Source organism: Odocoileus virginianus, chromosome 6 (assembly GCF_023699985.2).
Source record: "Odocoileus virginianus isolate 20LAN1187 ecotype Illinois chromosome 6, Ovbor_1.2, whole genome shotgun sequence".
Lineage (NCBI taxonomy): Eukaryota > Metazoa > Chordata > Mammalia > Artiodactyla > Cervidae > Odocoileus > Odocoileus virginianus.
This window is the reverse complement of record NC_069679.1, coordinates 86,551,708-86,576,656: the sequence shown is the minus strand read 5'-3', so window position 1 is coordinate 86,576,656 and position 24,949 is coordinate 86,551,708. Positions and strand designations below refer to the sequence as shown.

Below are 24,949 nucleotides of genomic sequence, written 5' to 3'. Positions count from 1 at the left end.
TTCACTCAGTGAATTTCATCAATAAAAATTTTGTGGAAATTTGTTTTCCACAAAAGAAGATTGTTTTCTTTTTTTACATAAGAACCTGCATAATATCTTCAATTTTGTCACTTTTACAGTAAAAGTTTGCTGAGTCCTACTCTAGAGGGAGACAGGCAATAAATAAGTACATTTTTTAAAATAACATGATCTAAGATGGTGATAAACATGATAAAAAAAACAACAGGGTAATAGCAACAAAACAGTGTTGTTTTTTCTCAGAAGTAGTACGATTTAGCTAGGCCAAAATGATAGTAAACAGTGACAGCTGAAGGGTGATCTGGAGGCTCCAGACTCAGACCTGGTTTGAGGCTCCTAGACCACCTGACCTTCAGGGGTCCTAGAGGATCAATGCACGGTGGGTCTAGATCTACGTCTCCTTCAAAGCGCTGCTCTGGGGGGCACACAGCTACTGCCCAGGGTAGCCTGCTGAAGACTCAGAGACCAAGATTTGTTACTGGGGGCTGATCACAAAGCCACAGTGACTGAAATAGCATACTCCCAGGAGAAAGCAGGTACTTGGTGCCCCAGATGGACAGAATAGCCTTATCAACACAGGAAACATTTCAAAAGTCAGGTTCTTACACGTTAGCAAGCAGGCCATTCTAGTGACAGTGAATTCAGTCCTGCTTGTGTTAGCTCTTCGCTGTGGAGGCCCTAGAGCTGAATCAAAAAACAAGAAGGTTGCTATGGCTGGAGTGAGGCCTCTGAAATGAGCTTTGAAAGAGGTCGGGTCAGTCACATGGGGTAGAGAGGAGTTTGGATTCCTGCTAAGTACAGAGTCCATCACCGGAGAGTTATAGGCAAGGGAGTTTATGTGATCTAATTTATATTCTGAGTACGTCACTCGCTGCACTATTAAGAATATAGAGAGGGAAGAGCCTCCAGAAAATTGGGAGGCTCTTGGAGTAGTCCAAGCAAAAGACATTTTAAACTAGGATGGTAGGAGAGAAAATAGACAAGGGTGGCTTAGATTTTAGAGGTGGATCCAGCAGTTTTTCTGATAAACTGGGTGTAGAGGCATGGTGGAAAGTAAGGAATCAAGACCAACAATTTCTTGCTTGAGCAGCTGGCTGAATGAGATGGGGGAATACTTTGGGAGAGAGAGGTGGGCAGGAAGAAATTACCTGCAGTCATTAGGAATGAAGGGAGTGTAAGTTCAGATGCAGAAAAGCTGGTTTGGAGGTGGGGAATAGGAGGATCCTCTCTGACGGCTTTTATTGATATTTCATCATCTGAGGGTGAGGAGGTGGTGAAGTCGTGGGAGACGTTTCAAAATTCTCACTTTGGAATGTGAGAGAGTAAATGTATGTATTAGAGAAGATATGGTCTAATCACCATCTGAGTACAATAGTTGTGTTTTGAGTGGACCCTAAGGGAACATCTTTTGTCTCTGGCAGAGTTTTTTCAGCCCAACTAAGACTGTGTGAGGAGGTAAGAATCTGACACTTTTGATCCTTAAGGCAAGTCAAGGAGAGAGAGCTCTGTCTGGTATAGGTCACTGTTTGTCCCGATAGGCAGTTCATTAAATGACTTAGTGGTCTTCCATGGGCCCTCTCATGACCGGAAAGAAGGAAGTGGATTATCTCCCAGGAGTGCAGAGGGAGGGTGCCTGTCTGCCTTTGCTGACTCAGGAGCCCCAGTGTGCTTCCCGGCCCTCCCCTCACTGGCTTCACCCACGAGGCTGCTGTATTTGTGTTATAGAAGGGTTGGAGTTATATGCTTCCTTGCCTTTTCATCAAGTGGGAAAGAGAATAAAATCCTCTTTCAAAACCATGACCTAAAATCAGTGCTTCCTGGGACTTCCCTGCGTGGTCCAGTGACTAAGATCTCTCACTCCCAATGCAGGGAGCGCAGGATTGAGCCCTGGTTATGGAACTTGATCCCACATGTTGCAACTAAGACCCAGTACAGCCAAATAAATGAATATTTTTAAAAACAATAATAAAATTAGTACTCCTTTTAGCCTGAGTGAGTCATTTTAAGATGTGCACAAAGCCCTGAACTGAATCATTGATGTCAGGGGTGAGGGGATGGGATGGGAAGGACTGTGGGATGTGTGGAGGTCTTATCACAATGGGTGTAGACTATTAAGTTGACCATGCAGTGTATTTCCACTGAATCGCTTGTATCGCATGAGGGAGGCATGGATTCCTAAATAAGATCAGAGCTTTATTAAGAAAGAAGGAAGGAAGGAATGTTGGGTCCAGCGTTAGTGGTAATGTCCACTATAGAAGTGAAGTGAAGTGAAGTCGCTCAGTCATGTCTGACTCTGCGACCCCATGGACTGTAGCCCCCCAGGCTCCTCTGTCCATGGGATTCTCCAGGCAAGAATCCTGGAGTGGGCTGCCATTCCCTTCTCCAGGGGATCTTCCTGACCCAGGGATCAAACCTGGGTCTCCCACATTGTAGGCAGATGCTTTTTACCATCTCAGCCATTGGTACACTTAATGGTCCATATTAAAACCTTGTTTTTAAAATGCATTGTTTACTATATTACATCAAGGCAAACTAGGGGATGAAAAAAAAAATCCTTTAACACTTTCTTATGAAATCCATCTGTAATTTCAAGAGGCCCTGGGGGGCTTCCCTGGTGTCTCCGTAGTGAAGAATCCGCCTGCAGGTGCAGGAGACACAGGCTCGACTCCTGGTCCGGGAAGATCCCACCTGCCGCGGGGCAAGCAAACTCAGGCACCGCAACTCCTGAGTCTGTGCCCGGGAGCCCGGAGCCGCAACTCCTGAGGCCGCGTGCCTCGGCTGCTGAAGGGCCTGGGGCCCTGCGCGGCCTAGAGCCCGCGCCCCGCGGCCAGAGAGGCCCGCGCAGCGAGAGGCCCGCGCACCGCACCGAGAGAGGAGCTGCGCAGCCGCACGGACCCGGCGCAGCTGTAAATAAACTAATAAAGTTGTTTAAGAGAGAGAGGGACCCTGTGGCATCTGTGTCCTGGAGCGGAGAGTGAAGAATGGTTTCGGATCGTTGGTAGGGTTGATTTTCTGGAGAAAGTCAGCGTGGGAACGGCAGGAATGGAAGCTAGGCGCTGACAGCACGCGCCTCTAGAGGCCGGCTGTGCCGGCACTGAGCTGTGTGACCCAGGGCAAGGCACTTTTAAGCCTGAGTTCACAAGAGCACAGAACCGCCCAGAAGCAGGGATTCGAAAGGACCAGATGTCCCTGGTCATGCGCCAAGTCCGCGAGACGAGCCTGTCTGGTGACCTGCAGGGAGGGCAGAAACAGGAGCAGCATCTCTGCTCCTCCAGCGTCGTGCCTGACCACTTTCAAATCACAGCAGAGAGTCAAACAACGTAACAGACTTTCGTGAGGTAGACCTCAAGAATGTCCAGTAATTTAAATCCTAAATATTGCTACCGATGTAAGTTCAGAGCACTCTAAATGTGTAACAGTCTCATAACATAGTCCTACCTATATGTTTTAAGACATAAATTCTTGGTATAAGTTCTTACCATCTCATTTGATTTTTTTTATAAGTTTGAAAAGTTCAGTAATTGAGTTTACTTAAAATTACTTGCTATTTAAATTTTAGATAAATGTAATTCTAATTTATGAAATATTTAATTTGGAGAATATAGAGTGCTCTTTCTTAAAAACCCATTAGCTACATCATCACATTTAGACAAATACAGTATATGGATTGCCCACAGTTTCTTTTTATAGATATAAAAATCATTTCTGTATTACAGAAGACCTGTTTTTTTTTCTATGACAACATTGTAAATTATACTTCGATTTAATTTTATTTTTTTTTACTTCGATTTTAAAAAGGAGATACAAGTTAACCTTTTAAGATGACAGAAGAAGTGAGTTTAGCAAAAAAATCGCAAAAATAAAAATGTTACAAATTTGCAGAGCATAGTAAAATGAGAAAAACCTTTGTCATACATGTACATGCTTATGTAGGTTAAAAATTATCTATGTCATGTCCATAAGAAAATGTCGACTTCAGGATAAGGAAGAAATCATGTTCCTATCATGGCAGAGAAGTGAGACACAAACTAGTGTTAAAAATCTGATTGACCCCAATTTCTCTTTGGTGATACTCTGCTGCTGCTAAGTCACTTCAGTTGTGTCTGACTCTGTGCGACCCCATAGACGGCAGCCCACCACATTCCACCGTCCCTGGGATTCTCCAGGCAAGAACACTTCAGTGGGTTGCCATTTCCTTCTCCAAGAAGACCTGTTTAATATTTGTCACTGGCAAAAAATTATAGAATGATCTCCAGTATACACACACACACATATATATATAAATCACCTAGCATTTCTCACTGAATTAAGTATACCAGTTCCTCATATCCTTTCACTTTTATTGAATGAGGAACATTCTAATTTTAGTGCAGTGCTTAAATTATTGTGATCAATTTTTCACACATAAATGCTCTCTTATGTGGTAAATTTTTATGTCTAGTTCCATGTTGGTTTTTTTTTTTTTACAGTTGCATAAATCTTTGAACAATTTTTACTTAATGATACTCAAATTTAACTCCCTGGGTTAATATATTATAACCTTGTTTGAAGAACTGTCAACTTTAATTTATCATTGTATACTATAAATTGTAGATGGTGTAAATACAGTCTAAATTTATCAGACTGTTTTCTTTAGAGACTGGAATTTCTTTCTGCATCAAGTGATTTTAAGACAGCTTGTCAATATGTAATATTTCTCTATTTTTGCAGTATTTGTAGAAGATTTATAATTTGAACCAAATGCACTTTCATGTTTTAATTATTTTACTAAAAGTACTTGTGTTCTGAGACTGAACATAAGTCTGTTTCTTTTCATAGGGTACCATTCATGAAAAAAGAACAATCCAAAACTGGTTTTTTTAACTTAGAAAATTCAGAGAACTGGGAAATCTTTTTAAGCAGTTAAAATGGCTACAAAGAAAAAACAAGTATAATTTTTTAAAAGATAGCAGTTGTATTTCTCCCATAAAATCCTATTTTTTTAAGAAATACTGTCTGATAGAGTGATATGCACTTAGCTTTTACCAGATGTATGTCTATTTGGTTGAAAATTTCCTTTGTGATCTCTTCATGTGATTTCCTACCTACTGCCTTTCTCAATTTGTATTCATTTTTGGTCTCTCCTTCATATAACATAAATATATCTTGGTATTTCATTATTGTGTAATGTTTGTATATTTCTCCATAATATACATAATTATATAAAGATTTAACATGTATCTAGAACATGCATTTTTTTTTGGAAAAGTTGTTTAAAGTTGTGATTGCCTAATTTGTTTCTCTAAAATCTGTTTTCTCAAAAGTGTAATTGGCCTGAGGAAGTAGTCTGTATTTTTTCCCCTGTCTCTCCTTTCTCTTTCCTTTCCCTTTTTTAACTTTAGTCTTAGTGTTGAGTTGTTTTTTATTGAGTACACAGTCCTTTGGTGTGTACTTTCCCATGTTTCAGACTTGAGTCTGTGTCAGCCTTGGCAGGGAACCTTCGTAACGCATGTGTCACAGCTGTCGGCTTCTGTCTGTCTAGCCACAGCGCCGTCTGTGCACATCTGGGACGCTGTGAACAAGCAGACTCTGTCCATACTGAGATGCTACCACTCAAAGGGCGTGTGTTCAGTCAGCTTCAGCGCCACGGGGAAGCTCCTGCTCTCTGTGGGGCTGGACCCGGAGCACACAGTTACCATCTGGAGATGGCAAGAAGGTAGGCTTTTTCTCTTTGTAATTTAAATAAATAAAAATAGGGTGAAATGAATTTTCTACTTCATATTTGTATTAGCTTGCTGATTGAAACCATTATTCCTTACAACCCTACTCAGTACACATACAAAGCTGTTGTAGGTGCGTTCCACTTTAAAAACCCAGTAAAATTGTAAACAAAGAATAATTTAATGAGTTACTAATATTAAAAAAGATTCACTGCACTCTCCTTTCAGTAAGAAATTGTGCAGAAAAGGGTCTTGTAATTATTATTTGGTTGGTTATAAAGGATCTTACTGAAGAATGGAAATGAATTATGTCATAAGTGATAATGGAAGAGCAATAAGGTAATACTACTTCAATACACTTCAGACGGAAATTTGCAGTTACAGAGCTGTTATAAAAAGTGAAATTCATGTTTCGGCCAGAACTGCCATCTTCCAGTAATTCGCCAGAATGACCAACACAGAGGGCAAGAGGAGACGCACCTGCTGCATGTTCTCTAGGCTTTTAGAAAACAGGGACCTTTGTTGGTCCTTTGGCCACATCCTTGCAAATCTAGGATAAAGGTGATACTGTTGATATCAAGGGAACAGATACTGTTCAAAATGGAATGCCCCACAAATGACAGCACGGCAGAATGTGAGAGGTTACAATGTAACCCAGCATACTGTTTGACTTCATTGTAAACAAACGGGCAAGATCCTTGCCAGGGACTTAACGTGTGCGCTGAGCATTTAAAGTCACCGAGGGCCAGGAAAGCTTCCTGAGATGCCTGAAGGAAAATGGTCAGAAAGAGGAGGAATCCAGAAAGAAAAGGAGGTGGGTTCAGCTGAAGCTCCAGCCGGTCCTCCCAGAGAGGCGCACTTCATGAGAACCAGTGGAGAGGGACCTGAACTGTGGGAGCCCATTCCCTGTGAATTCATGGCCTGATGGGCGTAAAGAAAATAAAGACCTGAACTGTGAAAAAATAAAAAGTGAAATTCATAGAGCTACATGGAAGAAAAAAAAGATAATGGTTCCTACAGTCTAAAATGCCCCTTAAATTACAATGAAGCTCTCCTTAAATCATACATCACTTGCAAAATGTGTAAAAAGGACCGTGGGCACTGGCAATTGTCTGTTGCGTGATTCCTAGGCAGCAGTGTGAGGGACAGGCCGTGTGTGTGTGTGTGTGTGTGTGTGTGTGTGTGTGTGTGTGTGTGTGTGTGTGTGTGTGTGTGTGGAGGGGCGGGGGGCGGGGCTGCACCACGGGGCTTGTGGAGTCGGCTCCCCCGAGACTGAACCCGGGCCCTTGGCAGTGAGCGGCCGAGTCCTAACCACTGGGGTGCTCGCGAATTCCTGCGCCTGCTCTATCAGCACTTGTTTGTTGAGCTATATGTTTTCAATAACTGCTCAATCCTATAAGAAGTCAGCTTAGTTCTTACGCTCACCTGGAAATCCTGCTGTGTCGTTCCCAGGTGCCCGAGTTGCCATCCTATAAGAAGTCAGCTTAGTTCTTACGCTCACCTGGAAATCCTGCTGTGTCGTTCCCAGGTGCCCGAGTTACCAGCAGAGCTGGCCACAGCCAGCGCATTTTCGCGGCTGAATTCCGACCAGATTCCGACTCCCAGTTTGTCTCAGTGGGAGTGAAGCACGTCAAGTTCTGGACCCTGGCAGGGAGGGCCCTTCTCAGCAAGAAAGGGCTCCTGAACGCTCTGCGGGACGCCCGGATGCAGACCATGCTTGCTGTTGCGTTTGGTGCAGTATGTCTCTTAAATTGCCTGTGGTCGTGTAGCTCTGAATTCCCCAAACTTGCACTGCTTGGGATTTTCTTGCCTTAGATAGATGAGCCACGTGAATGTTGTGTATATGACACTGTAGTCCACTAATTCTAGCCTGTGTCCTGGTCCTGCCTGTAGTTCATCTTTCCAGTTCTGATACTTTGAGAAGTCAGGGAGTGGGAAAGAAAGTTAATGAGGGAGAAAGGTTACAATGGAGACTTGAGTCCTTGGGCCGTGGCCATTCCCAGAAGCCTTCCCTAACTTTCTGTCACCCTGAGTCTCCGAGGTCCTAATAATTTGCCAGAATAAAAGAAAAATTGTGACATATGACTTTCCAGTGTTTAAGAGGGTGCTTGGTTTAGGATTTCCTGTGCTTCCTGTCATCTTAACCCACTGCTTGTCCTGCGGTTGAAAGTGCTCGGGGCCGTGTCTCATCAGGGGAGGAGGGCGGGCATAGGCCTGCCCTGGTTTCCTGGGAGGGGCGCTCCCATACCGTCTCTTGCCTACCCCCGCGCCACTGAGGCTTCTGGCTGATAGGACACTGCTCTGTCCTTGGAGGGCTGCCCTGGTGGCTCAGAGGGTAAAGCATCTGCCTGTGATGCGGCAGACCCAGGTTCAATCCCTGGGTTGGGAAGATCCCCTGGAGAAGGAAATGGCAACCCACTCCAGTATTCTTGCCTAGAGAATCCCATGGACAGAGGAGCCTGGTGGGCTACAGTCCACAGGGTCACAAAGAGTCGGACACGACTAAGCAACTACACTTTCTTTCTTTCTCTCTTTTCTTTAATATCTTGTCCTGGCCAGGCTTTTTCAATCCTTTGGTGCATCAAAAACCTAAGTTGTTTTTCTTTAAGTATTTATGTTGGGTGTGTGATAACTTGAAGGAAGAGAAGTATAATTCTAGAACCTTAAAACTTATATTTTTTTAGGAAAAACACTGAAAATTCTCGTTATGCCCTGTCAAACTTCAGCTAAATATCATGTAGTTTCTTAGTACAAGACCAGTAATTTCCTTTCCGGATGAAAAATGTAGACACTGAAATGCTTGACATTATTATGCCCATGCACATTAACTTTCTTCACATATAAAATTCCTTATTTAATCAATTGCCCATTCCCAATGGTAAATAAACTTGAAGATAAGAATTTAGTTCTAATTTACTTTTTTATGTTTGAAGTGACAGTGCAAATCAATGTGAATATTTTGTTACATAACAAAATGGGTTAATGTTCATTGTATCTACTACTGTGGGCAAGAATCCCTTAGAAGAAATGGAGTAGCCCTCATAGTCACCAAAACAGTCTGAAATGCGGTACTTGGGTGTAGTCTCAAAAATGGCAGAATGATCTCTGTTCTATTCCAAGGCAAACCATTCATTATCACAATAATCCAACTCTATGCCCCAACCACTAGTACCAAACAATCTGAAGTTGAACGGTTCTGTGAAGACCCACAAGACCTTCTAGAACTAACGTCCAAAAAAGATGTCTCCTTTTCATCGTAGGGGACTAGAATGCAGAAGTAGGAAGTCAAGAGATACCTGGAGTAACAGGCAAGTTTGGCCTTGGAGTACAAAATGAAGCAGGACAAAGGCTAACAGAATTTTGCCAAGAGAACGCACTGGTCATAGCAAATACCCTCTTCCAACAACACAAGAGATGACTCTATATATGGACATTATCACATGGTCAATACTGAAATCAGTTTGACTATATCCTTTGCAGCTGAAGATGGAGAAGCTGTATACAGTCAGCAAAAAAAAGACCAGGAGCTGACTGTGGCTCAGATCATGAACTCCTTATTGCCAAATTCAGACTTAAATTGAAGAAAGTAGGGAAAACCACTAGACCATTCAAGCATGACCTAAATCAAATCCCTTATGATTATACAGTGGAAGTGACAAACAGATTCAAGGGATTAGATCTGATAGAGTGCCTGAAGAACTTTGGATGGAGGTTCGTGACATTGTACACAAGGTGATGATGAAAACCATCCCCAAGATGAAGAAATGCAAAAAGGCTAAATGGCTGTCTGAGGAGGCCTTACAAATAGCTGTGAAAAGAAGAGAAGCTAAAGGAAAAGGAGAAAAGAAAAGATATACCCATCTGAATGCAGAGTTCCAAAGAAGAGCAAGGAGAGATAAGAAAGCATTCCTAAGTGAACAATGCAAAGAAACAGGAAAACAATAGAATGGGAAAGACTAGAGATCTCATCAAGAAAATTACAGACACCAAGGGAACATGTCATGCAAAGATGGGCTCAATAAAGGACAGAAATGGTATGGACCTAACAGAAGCAGAAGATATTAAGAAGAGGTGGAAAGAATACAACAGAAGAACTATACAAAAAAGATCTTCATGACCCAGATAATCATGATGGTGTGACCACTCACCTAGAGACACACATCCTGGAATGTGAAGTCAAGTGGGCCTTACGAAGCATCACTACGAACAAAGCTAGTGGAGGTGATGGAATTCCAGTTGAGCTATTTCAAATCCTAAAAGATGATGCTGTGAAAGTGCTGCACTCACTATGCCAGCAAATTTGGAAAACTCAGCAGTAGCCACAGGACTGGAAAAGGTCGGTTTTCATTCCAATCCCAAAGAAAGGCAATGCCAAAGAATGTTCAAACTACCGCACAATTGCAGTCATCTCACACACTGGCAAAGTAATGCTCAAAATTCTCCAAGCTAGGCTTCAACAGTATGTGAACCTAGAACTTCCAGATGTTCAAGCTGGATTTAGATCTCAGAGGAACCAGAGATCGAATTGCCAACATCTGTTGGATCAAAGAAAAAGCAGGAGAATTCCAGAAAAACATCTACTTCTGTTTCATTGACTACACTAAAGCCTTTGTGTGGATCACAGCAAACTGTGAGAAATTCTTAAAAGAAATGGGAATACCAGACCACCTGACCTGCCTCCTAAGAAATCTGTATGCAGGTCAAGAAGCAACAGTTAGAACCGGACATGGAACAATGGACTGGTTCCAAATTGGGATAGGACTATGTCAAGGCTGTATATTGTCACCTTGCTTGTTTCACTTATATGCAGAATACACTGTGTGAAATGCCAGACTGGATGAAGCACAAGCTGAAATCAAGGTTGCTGGAAGAAATATCAATAACCTCAGATATGCAGATGATACCACCCTTAGGGCAGAAAGTGAAGAGGAACTAAAGAGCCTGTTGATGAAAGTGGAAGAAGAGAGTGAAAAGCTGGCTTGAAACTCAACATTCAGAAAACCAAGATCATGGCATGCGGTCCCATCACTTCATGGCACATAGACGGGAAAACCATGGAAACAGTGACAGACTTTAGTTTCTTGGGCTCCAAAATCACTGCAGATGGTGACTGCAAAGACGCTTGCTCCTTGGAAGAAAAGCTATGACCAAACCTAGATAGCATATTAAAAAGCAGAGACATTACTTTACCAACAAAGGTCCGTCTATTCAAGGCTGTGGTTTTTCCAGTGGTCATGTATGGATGTGAGAGTTGGACTATAAAGAAAGCTGAGCACTAAATAATTGATGCTTTTGAACTGTGGCGTTGGAGAAGACTCTTGGGAGTCCCTTGGACTGCGAGGAGATCCAACCAGTCCATCCTGAAGGAGATCAGTCCTGAATATTCATTGGAAGGACTGATGCTCAAGCTGAAGCTCCAATACTTTGGCCACCTGATGCAAAGAGCTGACTCCTTGGAAAAGACCCTGATGTTGGGAAAGATAGAACGCGGGAGGAGAAGCGGGTGACGGAGGATGAACTGATTGGATGGCATCACTGGCTTGATGGACATGAGATTGAGCAAGCTCTGGGAGTTGGTGATGGACAGGGAGGCCTGGCGTGCTGCAGTCCATGGGGTCGTAAAAGTCAGACACAACTGAGTGACTGAACTGAACAGAGTCAGTTTAAGCCTTTTTGAATATCCTCTAATTTTCCCTGATGGCTCAGTCAGTATAGAATCTGGCTACAATGCAGGAGACCCAGGTTTTGATCCCTGGGTCGGAAGATCCCCTGGAAAAGGAAATGGCAACCCACTCCGGTACTCTTGCCTGGAAAACCCCATGGACAGAGAAGCCTGGTGGGCTACAGTTAACGGGGTTGCAAGAGTTGGAAACTACCTAACCACTAAAGCACTGCCACATGAGGGGCTGAGAGAAGAGCAGGGGAAGTAAAATGCTAGTTTTAACATTCCAGTCGCAGATAAGGCATAAATTAAAGATGCTCCTCTATGACAAGTATCATCATTGTTTTCCAAATGTGAGTTACAGAGATTAAGGATAAATATGAGGAGTTTGAAATAATATTAAATTGTTGTAGGGAAATTAAACATACAAACTAGTATTCTCAGAAAGATTAAAGAAAATTTGTTCTTGGTATATATCAAACCTTATTTTCTGATTGGTTCTTTGCATATAGTTTTTGGTGCAGGATTTTATACGAGTTGCTCTTAAAGGGAAGTTAAAATGAGACAAAATAGCACATAATGCAGGATTTGATTTCTCTTGTTTTTGCATGAATGAACTATATCAAAATTGAAATTCTCGAAATCATCTAAAGCATTCTTAAACTTTTGGTATCTTAACAGATTTATCTTATTTTGGATTCATTGCAGAAATGCATTGACTTTTGTATTTTAAGAAATCATGGGAAATGTTAATTTTCATATACAACTGCAAAACTACCATTTTGCTACAGATAAGTTTCACCTTCCATGACAAAATATTTTATCAAACCTGTCAAAACTATTAGGAAAGTTATTTTCACTTCCTATTCTTTTCTTCACTCTCTGTCACTAGTGACTTTGAAGTTACTCCTTGGGGAACTAGAGGGAAGCGAGTCAAAGGCGTGAAATAATCCAGGATCACAGCTTTGTTAATTCAAAGGGAACTCAGAGAGTGTGAATGCTCTCAGTTTACACATGAAAAAGCTGATACTGGTGGGGGTTAGAAGTCTTGACCAAGGTTATTCCAGCTAATAGGCAACAGACGTGGAAAAGGAAGTGGTCCTAACCTAGCGAAACCTTGAGTTCAGGCTCTCTGACGCTTGACCCCACTGTTTCTCCTGCCGTCAGCGCTCCTTGTGTGAAAAGGGCGAGAACTGCTCACTCTGACATAGAGAATTGCTGTCTGACTCTGCCTGAACCTTTGATGAGTTTATCTCCCCTTCCCCACTCCTTTTCAGAATAACTTGACGTTTACAGGTACCGTCAGTGGAGACGTCTGTGTGTGGAAAGACCACATATTGTGTAGAACCGTGGCCAGAGCTCACAACGGGCCCGTGTTTGCTATGTACACCACCCTTCGAGACGGGCTGATCGTCACTGGTGGCAAGGAGAGGCCGTGAGTCCCCTTTCTTCTCGCAGCCTCACTGAAAACCCCTGCGTCGTGATGCCTGTGGTTCCTGGTTACGTCACGGTCACGGGATTAGCCTCTCTGACCTGCTTCCTCCAGTGCTGCTCCTTTAGTGTCCTTTATGAAAGTGCCTTCTTGAGGATTCTTATTTCTGGCCTTAAATCACTCTCAGTGTTTCTGACACTGTAGGTAAATCTAAGCTCCAGCAACTGGGGTGATCGTTTTTCGGAAATACTCATGGGTAGCTGTCCTGTAGGTTAAGAATTGATTTTCTTCATGTCTCTCTGCCTGTGTAAATATTTGCTGAGTAGAATTCTGCTGGTGACCTTTGGGGGATCCTTGCCGTGGGATTTGGGATGCATCTTGACCGTCTACTTTCTGTTTTGTTCAGTCTGTACACTAAGGGATAAGATGCTCACTGCTGGACTAGAAAGGGTGAGGGATTGCCAGAAATAGACTTTGCCTTGTTTGCTGGTGCTGGAGGCAGACTTGTTAGATAAAGTTAAGACAGGACCTCAAAATGTAAGTCTGAAGAGACGCCTTTTTCTGAGTGACTTTTAAACCTCCCAGTGGAAACCAGATACTTACCACTGATTGTCTACTAACACAGTCATATCCTTGTTAAAATGGAATGTGTATGTGAGCAGGAAGTAAGTGCATTCCTATACAGCATTGAAAGAACCACAGACACGCAGCCGCGTCTGCCTGTCACATAAAGGAAGACTGTGACAGTGCTGCAGGAACATGGCTTCGTCCTAAGACAGTTCGTCTAGCAGAAAATAAAGGAATATATTTTCCACCTCTTCCAAAAGAAAAACCGTAAATAGGCTATATTTTATCTTTTGCACATATTACTGTGACACTTGTGTTTCCACACCTTAACTAATCTTGCACATTCCTACTCAATAGTAATCTATTAAACTGTAGTATGTTTAATAATAATAGTTGGAAAGAAATGTGCCCTTTTGGCCCTGAAAATATATTCTGTAGCATAGCATTGCTAATCCTGTTATCTAACCTTACATTTCCATTTTCCTCTTACCATGAATCATTTTGGGGACTTCCCTGGAGATCCAGTGGTTAGGACTTGACCTGGGTTCAATCCCTAGTGGGGGAACTAATATCCCGCAAGCCATGTGGCATGGCCAGAAAAAAGAAAATCATTTCGCACGTTTCCTCGGTAAAAAGTATTATGAGAGTAAAAGGTATATATGGTGAGGACAGCCTAAGTAAACTTATGCTTACATCAGAAAAATTAATTTCCATAAAATTTGCTTGAACTGAATGCTTGAGACCCAGTGTGTTTTAAAATTGGCATAGAAAGTTTAGAGCAGTGTGAAGGCTGGAGCGTCTTTAAGTGCTCTGCTTGTAGCTAAGTCTTTGTTTATAATAAAGAGCACCTGTAAGCGCCAGCCAACAGTAAGTACGGCTTCTGGTCTGGGCGGCTCTTTTTTCAGGTCAAAGGAGGGAGGCGCCGTCAAGCTGTGGGACCAGGAGCTGAGGCGGTGCCGCGCCTTCCGGCTGGAGACGGGCCAGGCCAGCGACTGCGTGCGCTCCGTGTGCCGAGGCAAGGTGCGCGGCGAGGGGGCGGGCTCCGGGCCCCTGCTGCGGCTCGGTGGGCGGCGCTGAGCGGAGGCCCCTCCCCGCCCCTGCCTCTTCTCTGCGCTCTGCAGAAAGACGAGAAGCCGGTCCCCCAAGCTCTGTATCTGTATGGCTCCTCGTTTTCCTGAATCCACTCCGGGAGACAGTTGGATTTAAGTGTATTTATGAAATGCATACATGTACTATCCTTAATCTGTCTATTAAATATTAAGTATGCTTACTTTTATTTATAGTTACTTTTAACTAAAATTCAATACTTTCTTCCCATATCCCAATGCACTTACTCCTCTTTGGAGATCTTCAGACTAAGATATCACAGTCAGCGTCAAAACTCGGACGACTGGAGAAGCGAGGCGTGTGGTGGTCAGCGTGGCCGAGTGCCCGGCCTAGTGCTCCTGGGGTGCGCCTCTGGCCATAGAAAGCTTTGCATGAGCTAATACCTGGCTTCCTACTAGATTAGTCCAGGCAAAAAAGTTCTCTGAGAGTAGGTTGTTTTGGTTTTGGACTCAGATCCAGCGTGTGGATGCTGAGTTCAGGAGTGCTTCCCACACAGCACCAAGGAATTCTCCAGCGTGTCCATAAATTCAACTATATCCTGAAAGTATCTACCAGAGAAAGCGTCAGGTTCCACGGGAGGATGGAGGCTCAGTCCTGCCAGACTGGCCCACCCCACACCCCTTTAGATGCCTGTACCTCTGGTCAGCCGTCATTTGGAGGATCCCACAGCTCTTCTTGGACTTGAGACGCCAGTCGGTCCACCTGTACCCTGACCCACGGGCTATAAATGAGAGAGGGCTGTTCAGCCCCTCCTCAGGTTAAGTTGCTCGAGCGGCTCCCTGAACTCAGAGAGACATGTTCCTTACTGGATCACCAGTTTACTGGGAAGGGTGTAGCCCAGGCGCGGCAAACGTAGAGCTGCTCGGGCCGAGGTACATGGAACGGTGTGGGGCCTCAGACCTCTCAGCCTGCATCTCCCCTTGTTCCCCTGCGCGAAAGCTCTCCAAACCCTGGCCTCTGTCGAGGCTTCTTATGCAGTCTTGAATGATTAACTCTTTCGCTATTGGTCAACGTCTGGCCCCTCTCCCATCCCCTAGGTGCGGGAGAGAGAGAGTGAAACTGCCAGGCTACCTCCTAACCACATGGCTAGGTCTGCTGGCAACCACCCCCCTTACGTGAGGTCCAGATGTCGCCTCATTAACATAAAAGATACCCATCTTGTTCATCACCCCGGAAATCCAAGGGCTTTAGAGGCCTCCCCACTGGCTCAGCTGATAAAGAATCCACCTGCAGTGCAGGAGACCTGGGTTCGATCCCTGGGTCAGGAAGATCCCCTGGAGGCGGGCATGGCAACCTCCTCCAGTATTCTGGCCTGGAGAATCCCGCTACAGTCCATGCGGTCACAGAATCAGATATGATTGAACGACTTTCACTTTTAGGAGCTTTATGCCAGTAACTGGGAACAAGGCCAGACATGCCGAGTGTCCGCATGTTAAGGTTTTTTGATTTTAAGATAGTGCAAAAGTGATACACATTCAGTGGAAAGCGTACTTCGAATGTTTAACCGTGCTCTTCCCCAGCCAGCAGTCTCTGGCCCAGCCCTGTCGTGGTGCAGGGCAGCACAGCTGGCCAAGCTCCCAGCCAGCCACGCAGCCACAGGGCTCAAGTCAGGTCAGCTTCAGCCACTTCTGTACCGAGAGCCACGCTGTCCTTTGCTTTCAGGACGGAAGTCAGTGAGCGGCGCGAGGCGCCCAGCGTGCGGCACAGAACAGGCGTGGCTGTGTCCTGCGCGTGCGCAGTAGGCCAGGCGCGCGCGGCTTAGGTCAGGTGTGTTAAGTGCACTTCTGACAGTTTCACCTTATGATGGGCTTATCAGAGGCAACCCCGCTGCGGGGCGAGGAAATTTCTACTGCAAGTTGCAGCATCACATAGGTCAGTAGGTCATTTTTAGGTCACTAAGAGGAGCAACTGTGGTGGTCCAGTAACTGTTTTGGCCCCACTTGTGTTTCAGGGCAAGATACTGGTAGGGACAAGGAACGCTGAAATCATTGAAGTCGGAGAGAAGAACGCAGCGTGTAACGTCCTGGTGAACGGCCACGTGGACGGCCCCGTGTGGGGACTCGCGACCCACCCCTCCAGGGACTTCTTCCTGTCCGCTGCGGAGGACGGGACAGTGAGGCTCTGGGACATCGCGGACAGAGTGCGTGCGGCTTTTACAAGATGTTACGGTTCCTAAGAAGCAGGGTCCTAAATTGCACTTAATATCTCAGAACTGCGTGGGGGATTGGGGGAGACTGTTCATACTTTGTAAGCTCTCCGCTCAATGTCCTTCTCTCTGACCCCCCTGGTTCTGATGCAGAAGATGCTAAACAAAGTGAACCTGGGCCACGCCGCTCGCACCGTATGCTACAGCCCGGAAGGGGACATGGTGGCCATTGGGATGAGAAACGGAGAATTTATCATCTTACTCGTGAGCTCCCTGAAGATCTGGGGAAAGAAGAGAGACAGGCGGTGTGCGATCCACGACATCAGGTCAGTCAGCCGGCGGGATGGGGCATCTGGCGCGTTCTCTGAGTGACCCAGCTTGCATTTGGAGAAAGTCCTTAGTGCCTGTAGCATTGCACACCCCCGTAAACTGCGCTGAGACGTGGCTGCTCGAGTGCGCACCGACTCCTCACTGATGCGGAGTCTGCTGGGCACCGCCCCCAGCGCCTGCGACGGCAAGTCCCCGGGGACGCTCGGTGGACATGCGCAGCAAGCGCATCCCACCGAGAGCTCTCTCTCACCTGCCCTTCGGCAGCCGGGAGAGTTAGGGGATTCCCTGGCGGCCCAGTGGTCAAGACTGGGGACTTGCACTGCCACGGCCTGGGTTCAGTCCCTGGGCGGGGAACTAAGGTACCACAAGCAGCACGGCACAGGAAAAAAACCGGGAAAATTAAAATTATAACCCCTGACACCTCTTACAAAGCCTAGAAAATTAAAACTTTCAACCCCAAACACCTTTTATTTCTCTTAATCTCTACTGAATATATAGTTCATCCCTTTAATCCGTTGTCACTGAACGTCTGTGCTCCAGAATCTGAATTAAAAATTTTCTGGAGCCTTTTTCAGTGCTTAAGCTTATGCTAACAGTGGCTACCATTTACTGAACCTGGGACTTCCCAGGTGGCGCTAGTGGCAAGGAACCTGCCTGCCCGTGCCGGAAATGTAGGCGACTGGGGCTCGATGCCTGGGTCGGGAAGATCCCCTGGAGGAGGGCACAGCCACCCACTCCAGTGTTCCTGATGGAGAACCCCATGGACAGAGCGGCCTGGCGGGCTACAGTCCATGGAGTCGCAGCGTCGGTCACAACTGAAGTGACTCAGCACACGTGCACACACTATTTAGTGAGCACTTGTGTGATCAGCATGGATTCCTGAATCCAGCTCTGTCAAAACTTGCACTCTTGACCAGTAAGACCGTGTTTACATTTGATAACCTTTCTCAGGATGTCAGTATATAAAACAGTAATTATGGCTTCCCTAAACCCTCTGGTGTCCCGAAGGTATGTCAGCAAGACCATGGGGCATTTTCAAAACACTCAACTATACGGCTTCACATGATCACTAGGCAAATGGTACTTTGTGTATTTATGTGACAGATAGTATTTTATTTAAAAATAACTTCTTCCAAGCTCCAAGTCTTATCCCTTCATCTAATAGCCTGACATGAGTTAAGCTGGTCTGTGTCCCTTGCTCTTAAGATACGATCTTTGCAGATCCCATCTTACTGAATTATGTTAGCTAGTAATATATGTAAACTGTTAGTGGCTTTTTAAAAGCTGAGATATTTTTAAAGAAATCAGATGAAAATTCAGGAACCACTTAACACTGACATAAAATATAAACCTTTCATTTCATGTAAAACAAACATGGTATCAGTTTACAGAATCTGTTTTGCCTAGCAGGTAAATCTGTTTGAGGCCATATCACACACACACACTCATCTCGAATACTCACTAAGGACTAAAGAGGGAGAGTCACTGGTCTCAGGTTTTTTTGTTTTAGTTGATGTGGCTGCGAGGGCTGAGTTGCCCCGAGGCACGCGGGATTCCAGTTCCCAGACCAGGGATCTGAGCTGCGTCCCCTGCACCGGGAGGCGGATTCTCAGCCCCGGGCTACCAGGGAGGTCCCTTAAGTGTTTACACGGCTGTATTTCATGTGGTCTAATGCATCTTTGCATGTAATCTCTTGTTGTATGTTCAGATTTAGTCCAGATTCCCGGTTTCTGGCAGTGGGTTCCAGTGAGAATTCAGTGGATTTTTATGACCTAACACTGGGCCCCACCCTTAACAGAATCAGCTACTGCAAAGACATTCCAAGCTTCGTCATTCAGATGGACTTCTCTGCAGACAGCAGGCATCTCCAGGTACAGCACCCACACTGTACTTCTGAATAGCTGTGCTTTTTACATGGCTAGTGCTTTTGAAACTCCTGTTCCCAGCTCAACTCTTGCCTTTCATTCACTACCACTGTTCACCGTTTATGCATAATTTCTTACTAATCTGTTCCTGTGAGTCCTTTTTTTTGATCACTGATTTTTATAGTCATCTTTTAGTCTTAATAATCAAGTAGCATTTTGCCAGTATACTATAAACTATTTCTGGATTTTTACTTCTCACATGATGGGATTCTTGTTCCATTTTAATATTATGAAAGGTCTCCACTGGTTGCTATAAACGGCATGTCTATGAAGTGCCTTCAGGAAAACATCTTATGGATCAGGCTGCCATTGACAGAATTACTTGGGCTACATGGACTAGGTAAATATTTTGTGTATTCAGAAGGGAAGAACTACCTAACTGAAAGTCAGAAAAACTAGAAAATCCTATTTCTGAACAGCTAGAGCCATTCCCCTAGGGAAAGTAACTGAGTTTTAAGTTTTTGTTACCATCTTGAATTCTTCCTGAGAAAATTATATACTCAGGGTGGGAACCCCTCTTGATCAAATATGTTTCTATATCAGTTATTTTAATTAAAGGAAATCAGAGTTGTGACTTTAAAGAAACCATATTTCCTTAAGTAGGTTTAATAACAAAAACACGCATTGAGTGCTGTTAGGCAGTAGTATTATTTCTCTTTCTATAGGAATGTTATTGATAGCAGCTGTTAGAAACGAAACCTTATGAATGGTTCACAGTTGCTGGCTGTGGAATAGTTAACCATGAGTAAGCATCGATGAAAATGAAAGATGCCATCAAATTCCTATAGCATAAACACTTGATTTTTAAAATAGTTCTGTCGGCTATTGTAAAGTATTAATTCAATTTTTGAAAGATTGTTTAGTCTATAAACCCTTAAAATTGTAAAATTTCAATAAGAAAAGGTGTATGTGTAGGTATTCACATCCCAGGAGAAATTCAGGTTTCCAGGTAACATGTTATCATAATTTATTCTTATGTCTAAATAACTTAATTAGGTACTCAGAGATTAATTACCATGAAACTTTTCCAGTATATAAACCCGTGTTTGCTATGGTGGGTTTTTTTATTCCTTCTCTGTAGTATTCTAGGAGATGAAGTTATGGGAATCTGGTCCAGACACGCTGAGAAAGCAGATGTCAACTGTGCCTGTGTCTCTCATTCAGGAATCAGCCTGGTAACGGGAGATGACTTTGGCATGGTTAAGTTATTTGACTTCCCATGTCCTGAAAAATTTGTAAGTTTATCTTGGGTTTAGTATTTTACATAACTTTACCCCCAATTTACTTTTAATCATTATTAGTACATTTTCCACATAATATGTGCTAAAATGTTATATCATGATTTGAAAATATTTTGAAATGTGTGATTCTAAACTTTCTTCCAAACTTCCTAAATCCATTACTCTGAAATAAAAGCGGTTAGATGATCTCCCCTTGCCCTCAAGTCATGCCATCTTCTCAAAGTGTCCTAACAAAGCTGCACTCAGCCTTTTACCAGGCCTTTAATCCATCTGTTAACTGCAAATGCTTTTCAACGTAGACCCATCACTCTGAAAAAGCATTTAATCAATAGCTGTGGTCCAAACTGCTTCCTCTCTCCAGTCTTTGTGATGGAGATAGTGGCTCCTGATAGAAACCTTTGACTTCTGTGTTCATCACACATGCTGAGCCTTGTTCTTCATTGTTTTTTAGGCAAAACACAAAAGGTTCTTGGGTCATTCACCCCACGTGACAAATATTCGATTTACCAGTGGCGATCGACACGTGATCAGTGCTGGCGGTGATGACTGCAGGTTGGTGACTTTCTCAGCCCAAGATATGCCAGCGTACTCGTTAAGATTTAATATCACTTCTTCTGATAGGTTCATTGTATGGACTCAGCTAGTCAACATCATAATAACGCTAGCAAAACCAGATGGCTCCTTGGAGTTGTATACTGTGTACATAGAGAATAAAAGGACTTAAAAAGGAAAATTTTTATACATATATGTATGATTTGAAAGCTTAATTGAAAAACAAACTGTTCTGAGAATTTAGAAATATCATGAACTCACTGCTGTTTTGTGATTGCAGTTTATTTGTCTGGAAATGTGTACATATGCCTCACTGAAAGATACAGATGCTGAGAAGACTCTGTAAATTAACAGCCTTGAGAAAAGCCGGACTACACAAGCGGAAAAAATAATCAGAACCAAGCCCTGCATGGTCAAGTGGTGCTAACTTAAGATTGAAACAGGGATAAGTGCCCAAACTTGTCAAAATGAAGATTGATCGGTTCAAAATATTTGTAATATGCACTAGGTAACTGTCCATAATCCACCCACTGCCAGGTAATCCCATGTCAAGGAAGGATTAAATGAACTGATGGTGACAGCTAGCCCCCATTCTGGCGAGTGTGCAGATCTGGCAGACCTGCTGGGGAGGTTTGGGAGACAGAGCTCCTCAAAAAAGTGAACCAAAACCTCAAACACCCAACGTGGATAATTTTCATCCTCTTTTTTAGCAAAACTTTTTCTTTTTTGAATTTTCATTTTCAAGATTAAGCTTTTCAGTATTTTATCCTTGTGTTTACATAAGGAAATATACCATCACCCTTTTTAAAAGGCAGACATTATTTTCCCTAAGAAAACACACATGAGGTCTACTGGAGAATCTAATGCTTCCTAAGCATTAATAAAGTCCCGCTTATAAAGCACATTTTCTCCTGAAAGTTTTAAATTCAAACAAATCCAAAGTCAGTAGTATATGATCACTACATTTTCACTTTTGAGCGGTCACTCTTATGTTCAGAATTCATCTCTGTAACTGAAACAGTAAAACATGATTATAGCCTCATTAATGGAAAAGTATGATAAACAGTCATTTCCAGTGATGTACAGTTTAAGGTTTTAGACAGTAGTACTATTTAACTGGGAGAGAATGTTGAGTATTTAAAGATGCAGTCTAATAGAAACATTTAACATGTAAACTAAAGCATTGAATTCACATTTACAAAGTTACACAATTTAGTAACTCTTGAAATAAAATTTTTATAGCCTTTTTTTCTATGGAAAAATTTGTTTAATGTATTCTACCCTATAGGCTGACTTCCAAAAGGAATGAATATCGGTCCACTTATAAAACTTGTCTATAACAATTCTTTCTTGGTGGACTGGGGCTGAACTCTTAGATCTTTACTCCTGTTCACTTTAAATGCTGCCAAAGATCAGTACTTGCCATTCAGGAACTTCCTATTTAGCTTATCTGTAGTTTCCTGAAGACTGGAAATTACGCAGACTGCTACTTAAAAATATATTTTTCTAAGTATGAAGTTTAAGATGCTGTATTGGTCCTATGAATTTTTATTTTCATGTGTTAATTATCTTTGTAGTGTAATAGAGCCTTTCAGGTTTCTGGTCATCTGTTTTCTATGTGCAACACCCTGTAAATATTAAAACCAGAAAAGGCCGAGTCACATCATGGAAGCCCAGCCAGTGACTGAACTTGGTCGGTTTTAGAGCTCTTAACAGCTGCGTCTGAAGGAGTGACTGAGAAGCGTGAAACATTATCATTTTCTTGTCAATGGATTCTCCTAAATTAAGCCCAATTTGATGAAACACTAACTCTTCGGCCGTAATCACGGAACCACATAGGGTGAACCTGCTCCCCCGCGTTGTCCTCCCCGTGGTCAGCCTGCGGCGGCCTTAATCCCCGCCGCCCGTGTCCCAGCGTGGTCAGCCCACAACCGCCGCCCTTAACAGCAGCCACTGGCTGAGGCAAGGCGCACAGCCACGGCAGGCCACGTGGATTGCACGGTCTGTTTTTTAACCTGGAGGGTGGTCTCCATGTGCAGCACCTGACTGAGCGCCCCAGTCTGTAACCTGCGCCCCCCGGGCGCCGCTGGCCTCCTCGCTGTGTGCAGACGCATGTCCAGACACCCCGGCACCTGGTGCCACTCACGGCCACCTCTGTTCCCTTCCTTTTCTGTGAACTTTTCTGATGGTGGCTAATTTTGGACCAAGTTAGAGTGAACCTCTTGCCTGCCCATAAAGCAGAGCAACTGAAAGGTGAAACTCTTAATGCGTCTCCAGGCTGTGTCTATTAAACTGAAAAACATCTGATTTCAGCATATTATTTCCTCATAAAATGGTAGAACTAAATCACTTGAGCCCTTGTTTCCCACTTTTTACAGTGAAAATTATGAGAATACAAATATACTCCATTTATGAGCATTGATACTAAAAGTCTGTTTAAAATTTCTGTAAGTACAATTTAAAACAAATTTCTTCTGCAGAAATAAAGCATCTCAAGTAAGTCAACACCCGAGTGAACAAGTACCTTAGATTCAGTGGAGTAGAACTTTTTAGAATGAAGTGGAATTGTCATTTCACCCAAGGCTAACTACACGGTAGCTTTAATGTATGCCCTTGTGTACACTGTCTTGCCTGTTCTAATGTTTCAAGTCTTATAAGCACAGCAAAGTGCAACTTAAAAGATGGTTTAATAACTGGTTAATTCTTTCTTCTTCCAACAGCAAAGAGATGGCCACAAGGCTGCAGCTTTTAGCATCTGAAACATGGACTTTTACACACATGTAGTTTTATTATCCCTTCAATATATGACTAATAAGCATGTCAAACAACTTACTTTTTTTTATATATAGTTTAATTTGATCCTTAGAATATTTTGATCTTTACTATCCTTTTTGCATCAACTCTTTTTTTCTAACCAACTTTTAGCTTGACTTTTTAAAAAACTACAGTCTTTAAAAATCAGTGATCCGTTATTTAATTCTAAAGCATTTGACACTTCTTGCCTTAACAATTTTAAAACCACACACACAAAACTCTGTATTTTCATTCAGTATCCCAAAAGTTTAGTCCTATTTTGCAGTTTACCCATCTGATCTCTGTAATTATATAGTCTGTCATTTAAAATATACTATTTAATTTTTACATTTAAAAAATTATCTTCAGTAATATTTTCTGTGGAGTTATTTCTGAGAATGTTATTTTTCAGAATGTGAGAATATGTATGTATAGCTATAATCTTGTGAGTTTAAAGTTTGTTCTGATACCTTATGTATATACTTGTAAAAAATTTTTGTATAATTTTGTGATAATGTAGATCCCTAAAATACTTCTTTAAAAGGCATACGTTAACAGTAAATGAAAGCATTTTAAGGAACTGTTGCCTTTGCCATTCCAACTCTGTTCACCCTACACACCCCACTTCACTCATCCTTTCTCAGAAAGCAAGGATAGATATTTGGGAACCATTTACCAAAGCAGTGCTCAACTCAAAAAGCGTTTACAGTCATGCTTTTCAGACTAAACTCACTTTAAAGAGTAGGACTGAATATTTTATGCCACCTCAGCACTTTGGGCCACTCCTGTTTCCTGGGGAGTCGAAGAGTGAAAGCAGCCATCCGACTTCTGGAATGAGGACCCTCCCTCATGCAGCGCCGCTGGGCTTCACCTGGCTCATCTACCAACAGCGACAGCACCACGGTGCAAATTCTGATACTTGAACACAGCAGTGTACAAACATGCCTCAAATGTTTTAATAGATTTCAGCTTTTCCTTAAACTGTCTTTCCACAGTCAAAACAAAACAACAAAGACCCAATGTTAAAATCACTTAATAAACTTACAAACTTGAAAAATTAGACACTTCAGATAGGCAATAAACTTCATATTATGAAAGCAATATATTCCAAGTTTCAAAGATTTGACAAATTCTGCAGAATGTCTTTCATCAGTAGATGGAAACTTTCAAACGCCACAGTCTTCCGTCAGGTAGGACTGGGTGTCATTCACTGAATAAACAAAACCAAAAGTTTTTCAGTTAATTGCTTCAATTAACGTCAGTTAAGAGAAGTTGAGTATTTTCAGACAATATTTGCTCTACAAATTATAAGATTTGTAAAAGAATAACCTATATAAGGTACATAAAAGATACTAATATATGCATTTAAATGTAAGGGTCACAGTAAAAATATTTTGAAACTTAATGTCTAACAAAGCTGATGTGAAAATCTGTAATTTGAAGGCCTTAAGTTCATGTTTACAGTCTGTTCAGAAGT

At 42.9% G+C, this 24,949-nt stretch overlaps 2 protein-coding genes across 17 annotated transcripts in view; one reads left to right on the top strand and one right to left on the bottom strand.

The window, feature by feature from the left end:
* The window catches only part of EML5 (EMAP like 5), a 157,174-nt gene extending 132,601 nt beyond the window's left edge, over positions 1-24,573 (top strand). For 2 of the 10 annotated variants that reach the window (XM_070469746.1, XM_020890576.2), the window contains exons 32-42: positions 5,540-5,713; positions 7,246-7,454; positions 12,657-12,814; positions 14,284-14,398; positions 16,437-16,625; positions 16,785-16,957; positions 18,670-18,832; positions 19,123-19,226; positions 19,968-20,121; positions 20,579-20,679; positions 20,960-24,573. In XM_070469746.1, the coding sequence (XP_070325847.1) occupies positions 5,540-5,713; positions 7,246-7,454; positions 12,657-12,814; positions 14,284-14,398; positions 16,437-16,625; positions 16,785-16,957; positions 18,670-18,832; positions 19,123-19,226; positions 19,968-20,121; positions 20,579-20,679; positions 20,960-20,996 (1,577 nt within the window). In that variant the 3' untranslated portion in view covers positions 20,997-24,573. Of the gene's footprint in view, positions 1-5,539; positions 5,714-7,169; positions 7,455-12,656; positions 14,082-14,283; positions 14,399-16,436; positions 16,626-16,784; positions 16,958-18,669; positions 18,879-19,122; positions 19,227-19,967; positions 20,126-20,578; positions 20,680-20,959 lie in introns of those variants that run through there. The other 8 variants (XM_070469747.1, XM_070469748.1, XM_070469749.1 and 5 more) reach the window with 8 other exon arrangements.
* The window catches only part of ZC3H14 (zinc finger CCCH-type containing 14), a 39,575-nt gene continuing 39,181 nt past the window's right edge, over positions 24,556-24,949 (bottom strand). For all 7 annotated transcript variants that reach the window (XM_070469761.1, XM_070469762.1, XM_070469760.1 and 4 more), the window contains one exon: positions 24,556-24,682. In XM_070469761.1, coding sequence (XP_070325862.1) covers positions 24,676-24,682 — 7 coding nt within the window. In that variant the 3' untranslated portion in view covers positions 24,556-24,675. The remainder of the gene's footprint in view (positions 24,683-24,949) is intronic.